Genomic DNA, 11,463 nt, shown 5'->3' with positions numbered 1-11,463 from the left:
CGCTGGTTTGGAATTATAATCCATGACTGGGTAGGGTCTGGCCATACCAGCCTGTAAACATGGCGAAAACAACAACAACAAGAAAAAACACCCTTCAGTTTTTCAAAAAGTAAGAGCTCTGATTGGCTTACTTCCCCCTCAGATGGACTAAACCTAAAGTCAGTCTGAAACAAGGCTTACTTTAAATCTAAAAATAAGCCTGAAGGAGTCAACCTAAGAGGGAAAAATTCATCTTTTTAAAATCTCTGTCTTTATTTAAATTGAATTGCCTTCTTTTGGTTTAAAATCCAAAGGAATCAAGGTTTGGGGGTATGGGGTGTCAAAACAGGCTGGTGAGGGTGGCCTCGGGGGGGCTCCTGGAATCGTGGCTGTCCAGCCCCCCTGAGGTCAGCACGGAGGTCACGGTGGGGTTGGTGAGGTCTGTGAGGGTAGGGGTTGCCGAGGGGCTCATGGAGGTGTTGGAGATGTCTGAGGGCGGACCGGAGGGCGACCCCCCCTGCAGTGTGGATCCGTCCGACGCCTTGTCCACCCCCGTGTTCTCCTGACGTAGTAGGTTCCGTCGAAATTTGGCCCGGGCGTTCTGGAACCAGACCTGTGAAAACCAATTCAATAGGACATTGTTCCAACCAGAGGAATGTGAAAGGAGAAAGTTTGTGCGTTCACACGTTCACACACACACACACACACACCCTCTCCCCTGCAAGCACACCCACACATACATGCACATACATTATTACATTATATTTGCATAGGAGACACACTTATACAGATCAATTTACATTGCTTACAATTTTATGTTCCATCCATCCACCTAAGTGAAATACCTGGCTGCTTTGCTTTCTGTTTGTGTTCTCTTAGATCTTTACAGAATTTCTGCACAGAAACCCATTTCTTTTTTTCTTTCCCCACAATGATTTGCTGCCAGAACCATTTGTCTGCAAATGATCTGCTATGTTGTGCATTCCCATTTTCCACTCTAAACAGCTGCCATTCTAAACTGGAGTCACTTTCATCTTACATGAAATCTTAACAGCACCATGGTAGATGACAACAGACAATACTGTCACTCATTATAGAGATATCATCATCATCATCCCTTCTTTTTTATCATATAAAAATGTATACATTCATAGAAAAATTTTAAAATCTCTGTTTACATATTTGTACCAGTCTATCAAAATAATTAAGTTAAATGTGTGCACACTTGTGCATCAAATGAGATATTAAATCGGAACCTGCACATTTTTCTGGCACAGTAATAAAGTTATAATAAAGAAATGCAAGTAAGATATCTGTAAATACTGTTGGATCAACAAAACTATGCTGGTTTAGATCTGATAAATATTTATCTAGCGTATGTTTTTGTTTGACTATGAGACGCTACCACACAATGGGAATTGCCTTTTTCTTTTTTTTCATTATGCATCATGTAGTATTCATTGTTGATTAGTCACTTTGACGTGTTTATCAGTTTGAAAATGAGCAGCACCATTGCAATAATGTAGGAAAGGCCAAAATAACCATGATTGCTGGTGTTATAATAATGAAAGTAGCACAACAATATTTTTTGTTAACTTTGACTCATTTTAAATGCAATTGTTTCTTTTTTCAAACACAGTTTGGCAAGGTCATTGAAAACTAACATATTTATTCATTAGACAAAGTTATGGGCAAGAGAATCTAGGCCTTATTACTGCCATACAAGACAGGCACATGGATCAGAGAGCCAGGCTGACAAGCTGTTGTAGGACCCATGAGGTGCTCTCACCTGCAGCACTCGTTTGGTCAGGCCTGTTTTCTGGGCCAGCTGCTTCAGGTCCTTGGCATCGGGGTTGTGGTTGATGGCGAAGTAGGACTTCATGGTCCTCAGCTGATGGTGTTTGAAGGAGGTCCTCATGCGCTTGGACTTCTGGCTGGATCCATAGTGGGAGTCCCGCTCTGGGAGGTCCCTGTCATTCTCATTACAGGTGAGCCCTGGGGGTTGGGGATTATTGGTCAGAACAAAGACAAAGAACTACTACAGTATGGTAAACCTACGGTTTGGTTCCTAATTAGTATATTGCATCCTAATTTGCAGAGCAGACACCTGTATCATGGACAATGGGCACAGTTCACATTTTACCTATAGTTTATTTATACATCAGATATCTAGCCGGATAACTATATTTTTACAGGTTCCCACCCCTGGAATTGACCCTACAACATTCAGGGAGAAAGTCTATCTCTTCTGCCACTGTTTTTCACTGTGGCTCCCAGCTTTAAGTCATTCATCTTCAGTGACCCAACAATACAGCCTCTAGTTTTATAGGGGCAGATGAGGTTCTTTGCTTGAGTGTCAAACCCGAGATTCAAACTTATGGCCCTTAGTCATGAATCTCTGCAATGTAAAACATATCTCAAATGTTCTCAAAGAAGCTTAGCAATTAAAATTGGTTGCTTGTCCAAAATTTCAGTACAGGCAGTAAGCATCCCTCCTGATTGTACGTTGCATATCCCTTTAAATAGAAATAGACTTTCAAAAGTCCATATTTTGAATTTAGTTGAAATAAATAGATTGTATACTGTTTAAGGGCTTTAATGTAGTTTCAGTTTTATAATTTTCAGCTTGTGGGGGTTCAATGTCATGTCATTTCTGTTTTATTTCAGGATGAACATTTCATGTTAAGGTAATGGAAAAACAACACTATTTTCAATTTGTTGTTGGAAATTGGGACCAAAAGCTCTCTGCACTGTAACTGAATTAGCCACATATGTCATCACAATTGGCTTCCAGCTTTCAAACTCGAAAACTTACAGAAAACATTGAAAGCTGGACTATATAATTCCCCAAAATACTTAAATTTCAGCAGACACAGTTCACTCTCTGCAGTGGTGAGATGGTACTGAAAGCATAAGTACTGTCACCATGTTAATTTTTGACTTATTTCCCAGCTGGAAACCAGCGCTGCTCACATTCAAATAGTTTAAAACTCTCAACACGTCTACCAACTCTTTTACACATGGACATATTAACCAGAAGGCCTTGGGAGCTCATATGTGGAATTTTGAGATACAGAAGATGTCACTGTCAATAACTCTGTGTCTGAAGACCAGTCAACGCACTTCAAGTCAACCCGCTCGTGTGGACTCTGTAGCAGTTGCTGGTTCCTGTTTTCCACCACCCCGTGGCTAAAAGGACGTTTGACTGTAACTTTTAAGGTCTCCTGACAGCCAACTGATGTCAAGGGTAGTCCAATATGCCTGGAAGCAGTCTACACAACAGGTTAAATTCAGCATCCGAGGGGGAGGTTGAAATTTCGTATGGCAATCTTCCTGTTAATATTTGTGATAGTAAAACTACCCTGTTAGAAGTAGAAGGAGCAGCAACACTAGTAGTCGTAGCAGTTGTTGTTTCATAAGGGCTTCGACAACAGTAGTTATAACCGCTGTCATAATTCGTTTCTGGACATTTACATTCTGTAATTTGACTTAAAGTAGGCTCATTTGCAGGACAATATGTGCTACGCTCTGGGCACAGTCTAATGAATAAATTAAAAGGAATAAAAAAAACAGCTGTGCGCATTCTAATTTTGCTGGTTACAGAAATGAGGACAAACTGGCAGACTCACACAAACACGATCCTGACTACAGTTTCTTGGCAGCAGCGAAAGTGTTGCTGGAGGCATAACAGCTCTGAAAAATATTTTCTGTGACAACGGCAAATATCACTGATTCAGAATATACAGAATAACACGTTCAATAATTACCCTTAAACGTCCATAACACTAAAACACAGAACAAATGTTTTTCAAGCTTGTCTACTCGCAACGAAACGTACGAACGGGGGACCATAAACACAAATGTGAAATGTGAAAGGAGCACGGCGATTCTATGATCTCATTGTCAAAACGCGACATAGAGTCACTAAATAGGCCTATTGTCCACTTCATAAAGGTCACTTCTGTTAATATTTATTGTAATAAACTGTTTACATAGCAGTTGGGCAAAAGAAAGCATTACGTGTATTACAATAGAAACAAATATCACTTACTTTTGTAACTATAATTTTGTGTTACTGTTATCCGATTATACGATTTATATAGGCCGAAGTGCGATTCATGTTTACTAGGAGGTATTTCCCAATAAATGTGTCAAGTCAACACGTGCCCACAGAGGGCAGCACAGTTCTAAAAGAACGTAGAGTGCAAATGCAACTTCTTACGCCAAAAGAAAGCGAAAAATTGAGCGGAGCAGTTACAACGGACTAACCAAAGACGACTGAACATGTCTAAAGCCGCTGTCTGTCGCGTGTCAGTACAGCAGAGTGTAATAATAATAATAATAATAATAATAATAATAATCATAATAATAACTGATCTAAGATCTTTCATATCTATCGCGATTACAGCTCTGAGTTTACACTCGGGTACAACAAAGGGACCTGTCTCTGGCCGACTAATTAAAGGACTGAAAATTCTATTTTATTGTCACATGCGGTTTATCTGAGACGTTCATTTCTTTGAGTATTTCATTATTATTGTTATTAGTAAGAGTGGTTGTAGTAGGTATTTATACCAAATGTAATAATAATATACGTGTAACTGTACCCAGACTCTGTGAGTCAGACGAAAGTGAAAGGGAGAAGTTGAGAGCTGCCCTTTGCAATTCGTGCCCTCGCATTCCATTCTGTTATATAAAAAGATAAAACTTTCATAACTGGGGGAGGTCATCCTTCGGAAATCTCTCACGAGAACATTTCATTCAGGATTTCGTACAGGTGCGCCCATGTTCCATAAGCTTTCCGACATTGATTTACTGACCTCAAATTACATCGAGCAAGTATTCAACAAGTATGTCTGGGGTGGGGAAGAGGATCCCCCCTCCCACAAAAAAACCGCCTCGCTCTCTCTCGCTTTCCCTCTGGTTAAATCTTTTTGAAGCTCCGGCCTCCCTCTGAGCTGTTTTCCACTTGTCTGCCTCCATCGTCGTCTCGAGCTTTCTGCCTTGACCCTCTGTTCCAGCTGAGTCCTGTTCGGCCAGGGAGGGGTCCAAACTGGGCCATAACGGGGCAGGGGAAGGGGACCGGAGTGTGTTCGACATTATCGCAGGTCTTCAGTACGTTAACTATGATGAGAAACGCATACACGCATACCAGTCCATTCACTAAACAATGCGAGGCAAAACATTAGTATCTTGGGCTATTATCTAATAGTACAGCACGTGTCCTCTGCAACTTTGCGCATGCCTTTCACGTTTTTAAAATGACCAAACTTTTACAACCACTGTCATTATTATCATTAGCAGTAGCAGGAGTGTTTTTTTTATTTTGATTATGAACACTACAACTACTAATGATAACAGTATTAGAATTCAGTTGCATGGAATTGGGAAACTGTGAAGCAGGAAAATGAACTAAAATGAAAAAAAAAATAAAATTACTTGAGGATTATCAGACGATCACTCGGTCAGTTCAGTAGGGTTCTATTAATTCATCTCTTAACCTCCTATCGCTTACAGTCGATGAATTGGTGCAGTCTATTTTAGTCTCCAATGCTGTGGATAATATATGAAGAACTGCAAACATCGTTCGAAAGAATATCGACGATTTACAAAGGCACTGTCCAATGGTTAGCTAATGTTTTTGTGTAAATAGTAGCCTATTCTTACTGTGTGGCACCTGTTATACTACCATTAAATTGTTTCTTCAAATGAGATAATTGATATAAAGATTTTTGTACGATGTGTCAACTATTAATACATTTCCAATAAAAATTAAACTCAATTCACCTTTGAATGCAGTACATACACAGTGCAAATCAGTGGGGAATTATTCGTTGGTGTATTTCATGGCATAATAATGCTATAATAATAATAATGCTATACTTGCTGTATGCACTTTTGTAAGTCGCTTTGGATAAAAGCGTCTGCTAAATAAATAAATGTAAATGTAAATGTAATACATGACCGCGGAAGAGAAAAGATCCTGGACCAGGTGTGCGTTTCCATAAAATAGGCTACAAGACGTTTTGGCATTTTTAGTACCAAATTAGAAATACTTTTCACATTTGGATATATGTTGAAAATGTGGCTTTAATTGAATCAGTCTGTGGCAGTGCGATTGGAACAAATCTGCACTCATCAGTGCATGCTCCGTGATGACGTAAAGATGAAAGTTTCACTCCAAGCTTCACTAGCACGCGCCTTGCTTAACTTTTGCCGTCTCTATTACGGTGACGTTGCACTTAATTAGACCTTAATTAATGCCTTCCAAAACATCTAAATTATTGTTGTGATAAATAATAAGATACACAAATAATGTAACAAAATATCCATTCATTACAGTTAATTACAATTCATTATACTAGCATTGCAGTGAATTATTATGACACATTTGTATCATAACATCCTAACTGAAGTTAAAAAAAAGGCCACGCTTATTCCAATCTGTGCAAAATCTCAAAGATAATGAAGAAAGTGCCTGCCATTTTAACAAAACAATCAATTATCATTGGAGTTGTAGTTTTATAATTTTGGCTTTATACCGTTGTATGTTCTAATATTTGAATCTATTCAATTTTTACCTGAAAGCTGGTGTGGTAAAACTGTTTTTTCAGTCTCATATTTCACCACACCATACAGTCATGATTTCTTGTTCTGCTGAGTTTCTGTTCACAGAATAAGGGTTTCTCAGCTGTTAACTCCCACGTGGGCGTTCCCATCTGCCCTTGTTACAGACGGTGTGTGATGACGAGACACATGGACGGAATTCAATACTCCTTCTTTACGGCTTGGCCTTAGCTTTGAATGACACATGGAAGAGAGTGTTGCTTTTACCTTCTTAGACGACATCGCATCTTGTCCAAGGAGCATGCTTTAAATATACCATTCAGACTTAAGGCCAAAAAGCAGTATAATAAGAGTCCTTCTCCACCCTTCTCCATTTAGAAGACCTCCCGCAATATCCTTGCCCCCGTAGAACATAAAGACAACTCGTGTTTCCTACCTGCGTTGTAAGCTGCCAGGTCTGCTCCTGGTCCAGGACTTTTTCTCTTCCGCGGTCTGCCCTTCTGCACAGTGCTCGCGCCGTTGTAGTAGCCCAGCCCGAGCGCATTAGCCGTTCCTGCACCAAGTCCTCCGCCTTTGTTGGGCGCTATATCCGTGTGGTTGTAATGTGCTTGGTATTCCCCCTGTATTAGCGTTTCAAAGTGTACCCGGCAGTACACCAGACTGTCTTTCATGCCGAAGTGGTCTCCCGTCGTCAGCATTTTGCTGCAGGTGGTGCAGGTGAAACAGTTCAGGTGATACACCAAATCCCTGGCGCGCATCACCATTTCCGACGCTGAAATACCAAGGTGGCACCGGGCACATCTCTGCACGGAGAATCGCCTGTGTGGGGAGAGAGCTGCGTCTCAGTGCACTCAGTTCAAGCGGTCAAGATTTCAGCAATAGCATCCATGAAAAGCGTGCATCTCGAACAAGAAGTTGGACAGGGATAAGTAAATTTTAGCATCACAGCTATTCTGTGTAATCGTAGTAATTATGAGTATAACGCTTTATGGAAACAAGTAGTCGGGTAAGAAGCTAATACCAGATTACCACTGAGTTCATGCATAGTAACTTTTTAATTTTTATACATATATATTTTTTTGTATCCTGTGGCACAAAAAGGAGATGCATCATGAATTATATATAATAGTTTTCACATTTTAGTGAAGCATGTAGATTAAACAGCCTACTTAAAGCGTGTTTCCTTTTTCTACCACTTTCCTTTTTCTGCCTATTATTCTGCATTATTTCTATTTGTTTTGTTAGCGCTAAAGATGTCCGATGTGTTACCTGTAATAGTCTTCCTTGCAATAAATGCTGCCATCTTTACTAAAGCAGGTGAGCTCGGACTCCAGGTTGAGTTTACACTCGCTGCACTTCAGACAGCGCATGTGCCACTGTTTGTCCACTGCGAGCAGGTAGTAGCGGTCGGAGATCTTTCCCCCGCAGCCGGCGCACAGAGCCACACGGTCGCCACTAATGGCGGTCGCGTTCTGTAAAGCAAAATAATGCACTGTGACACACTCCTGAAACAAGAATGTCCTGCGCAATAATTATGCCGATATCTAGTTTGTTTTTTAAAGCATTATTGTATCATTCATGGCATTGTTCTTACATAGGTCGACATAACCTGATATAAATCGGGTTATATATCAATGAAATCTCTTTATTACACTACGAAATGAAAACAGGAAACAAAATACTTTTGAATCAACAATATTTTTTTATTTTCCCAAAGCAGAGCGTTCATTATTAAAAAAAAAAAACATGCTGGACCATGATTTTATTTGTATAACAACAAAAAACAGAACTTTAAAAAAGTTTTGTATTTAAAATAGGCTCAAATCTATTTTATGCAACGAAGCTATTTACTGCAGCCTCGTCTAAAGACTAACATATAAAATGTTTTGACCTCATCATTCTGTGAGTTCAAATGGGCCAACAGGAGAAAACAAATGAAATATAAAATAACCATCTTAAACGCAAAATAGCACAAACCGAAAAGCAGCAGGTTTTAAATGAAATCAAGACGGTTTGATTGCACCCATAAAATGAACGAACGGGGCATAACTGTAGAGAGGGCTCCGTTAACTAAAAACAATGTTAAGGTCAAGAAGTTTTAGAAGTTCTGAAAATTATGATGGAGAAAAATATGTGGTATTTAATGTTCCATATCCAAAATCCACACGTTTGTGTATTAACGAACTCAAGTAGTAGTAAAGTAGACTTAATGCCCATAATGGCATTTGGCTTGCATTTAAACTATAAAAAGGCAGAATAAACTGTTCGCCATAGTTGACAAACCGCACCAACTGCCCAATTATTTCAGAAACGAGTCCAAACACAAGTAATGGCGGAGGTCAAGGTCAGTTTTTTTTTTAATCTTCCACGTCCTCTGGCCCACAATAGCAATAGTTAAACCGTGTGCTGACAGAAAGTGAATAAAACGGGAATTCTAATTACTTTGATATGATTAGTATTGATCGTGATATGGTAAACAGCCGTTAGTCACATTTAGCAGATCGATAGGTATGGCATTTGGTGGACTTAAAATTAAACTTTTTTTGCATAAAATAAACGACAAAAATTGAAATGCAGGCCTGAATGCCGTAATCGAACACTTGGTCAATTTGATAAATTCTTCAATAAATAATTTACGCTTTTTCAGCAAAATACCATGCAACACAACGACTATGACCTATAAATAATGAGGTTACCAGTTTTTATTTAACTGAACGTAATCTAAGTTAATTCAAATTTATTATCGATTAAATAACGATTTCATATGGCTACTAAAACCTATGCGAAAATTTAGCAGTTAGTTAAGTGGCACAGATAGCTTTTAAAATTGACTTTTCATTAATTGCAGCCAATTTACATTTTCTGTTTTAGAACTGGATTACAGTGCATCTGATTATTTGTAGATAAATTATTTTCAGAATTCAAAAATGATTGCAACACGCATCCATGAAATATAGGCTACACCTCTTGTGCAATCGTCTCCCAAGTGTTTCATGTATTTTTTCAGTATTTGGGAAGAAGTTGTGTATGTGTAGTCTTGCTACGAAATTATCATGAATAATTATGTAAACGTACCCCACATGTAGGATGATGTTTAACTCAAATAAATCCTTGCAGCTATGTGTTGATACCTGAAATATTGTGTCTTCATCAGACCAATTCAGTTCATGACTGAAATAAGTACAACAAAAGTATTTCAACGATGACAATTTAATGTATTAAGCCGTTTTTTTTCCGAAACCTTTCCATAACAGAGTAAAATTGGAGTGTGCACAGAACTCCCACGCGCCAGCAGGAAACGTCGCCTCGCTCATGCCTACCGTGTCGGTTTCACCCATGTCTATGGTCGAGCTGATTGCCGCCGAATCTCCCTTTCCTCTCCGGTCCATTTCATCAATGATCCCCTGCATCTCGCCTCCGGGGAGGCTGTGGAAAAGCATCGCTGCCGCTGAGAAGTGGAAATTGCACGTTTTTTCTTCAGATCTGAAACCCAAAGATGCAACTTCCATGAGACGCAAACCTAGCCCATGCATCGGAGTAAAACGTCTTCCTTCCGCGGCACTCCAGAAAGGGATAAAACAACAACAGAGGAAAATATAAGATGGAGAAACACTTATTTTATCTTGCAACTTGCTTCATTTGATAAAAAAATAAAATGAAATAGGCACGACCAATCACAAACATTATGTGAAATAATATTCGTGTTTTATTGTATTCCAAAGGTAATTATATATGCACCCACTCCACGCGGGGTTCAAGTTTCTCTGTCCCCTTGTTAACAAGAAAAATAATATCGAAATGTGCGCACAAGAATTCCTGGAGAGAACACACACGTAACAGAAACTTATGGTCCAGGTGGGGAATTCTGCTACTGTTTCCTCAAAGATCTTCTGTATTGAGGATCTATCCAGAGCCCAATTGTGATTTTTTTAGAAATAAAAAAGTAAACGCTGATCAGCGAATACTGAGCCACTTTAATACCTTCTAAAACACATTGTTTATACCTGCAGCAAATGTTGGTGGTCTTTACTGAAATATTCCCATGAACGGCGGAACGGAGGAATTCAATAAAACAGGTTCTTAGCTCTGAGTTGGCGTTTGCATCTCTTTGTGCCGTCTCTTCTTGACAATCAGCTTGTCACCGCAGGCCGAAAAATGCCACAGTAAACTTATTGTAAACGGAAAGTCTGTTGATGTTGTTTCAAGGCTATATAGCTATATGGCCCAACACTATTTCTGAGAAGAAGAAAAAATATTGAAGGTTGAAAACATATACATTATATCTCTAAATGTCGGTTGTCTTGCTTTCAACTCTCAAGGAGCTGTTATTGTTTAACGAAGTTTTTTCCCCTTCGGTCAACAGAGCTGCTTGTGATTAATTGAGTAGGAGGACCTGTGTATACGTTGATTGTATAATCCCTGTCAAGACTCCACTCGCTGCCTCCCAGTTCTATTCCCAGTCCTCGGTCTCTGTACCCCGGCTACACTCCGCGCCTTTTCTACGGGGAGCACGACGTCACGCGTCCATCAACCCCTTTCATTGGGTGTCCGGCGTCACCATTCTTGTTATAGTAAAGTGCATTGAGGCGTCAGATTTAAAGCCGAAGTCGGGCTTTGCTTCAAGACCGTTTTTTTCGGTCATCATACTTTCCTCACTGAGGGTTAATTGTGTTTTGTGCTTCGCCTCGCCTTGTAGTCCTGTATCCATATCATGGCCCCCTCGAAAAAAATGTAAACCCATAAAGATAATCATTGTGATGATTATTGCTGGAAGAAGCGGCATTAATATCAGTCTAGTATACTGTCGTTATACTGTCGTTGGAGATGTCTATTGGCTTAAAGTGTTTTTTACAGCTACAATACTTTTGAATTTATAAAAGAAACAAGCTTGTGATACTACTTCTGAGTTGCAGATAT

At 39.5% G+C, this 11,463-nt stretch overlaps 1 protein-coding gene across 4 annotated transcripts; it reads right to left on the bottom strand.

The window, feature by feature from the left end:
• Positions 1-312: 312 nt before the first annotated feature.
• LOC118778145 (LIM/homeobox protein Lhx2-like) lies at positions 313-10,678 on the bottom strand. Of its 4 annotated transcripts, XM_036529529.1 has the most exons (6): positions 10,551-10,678; positions 9,867-10,029; positions 7,816-8,018; positions 6,983-7,365; positions 1,769-1,974; positions 313-592 (listed from the first exon to the last, which is right to left on the bottom strand). In XM_036529529.1, the coding sequence occupies exons 2-6, from the start codon at positions 9,984-9,986 to the stop codon at positions 320-322; spliced, it is 1,185 nt and encodes a 394-aa protein (XP_036385422.1). In that variant the 5' UTR covers positions 9,987-10,029; positions 10,551-10,678; the 3' UTR covers positions 313-319. The 4 variants fall into 4 exon arrangements, with proteins under 4 accessions (XP_036385422.1, XP_036385419.1, XP_036385420.1 ...); XM_036529526.1 differs by lacking the exon at positions 10,551-10,678 and having other exon boundaries at positions 9,867-10,079; XM_036529527.1 differs by lacking the exon at positions 10,551-10,678 and having other exon boundaries at positions 313-541; positions 9,867-10,055.
• Between the last annotated feature and the right edge of the window lie 785 nt (positions 10,679-11,463).

This window comes from Megalops cyprinoides, chromosome 5, assembly GCF_013368585.1.
Source record: "Megalops cyprinoides isolate fMegCyp1 chromosome 5, fMegCyp1.pri, whole genome shotgun sequence".
NCBI lineage: Eukaryota > Metazoa > Chordata > Actinopteri > Elopiformes > Megalopidae > Megalops > Megalops cyprinoides.
Note: the sequence above shows the minus strand (reverse complement) of the source record. Positions and strands in the feature narration are given on the sequence as shown.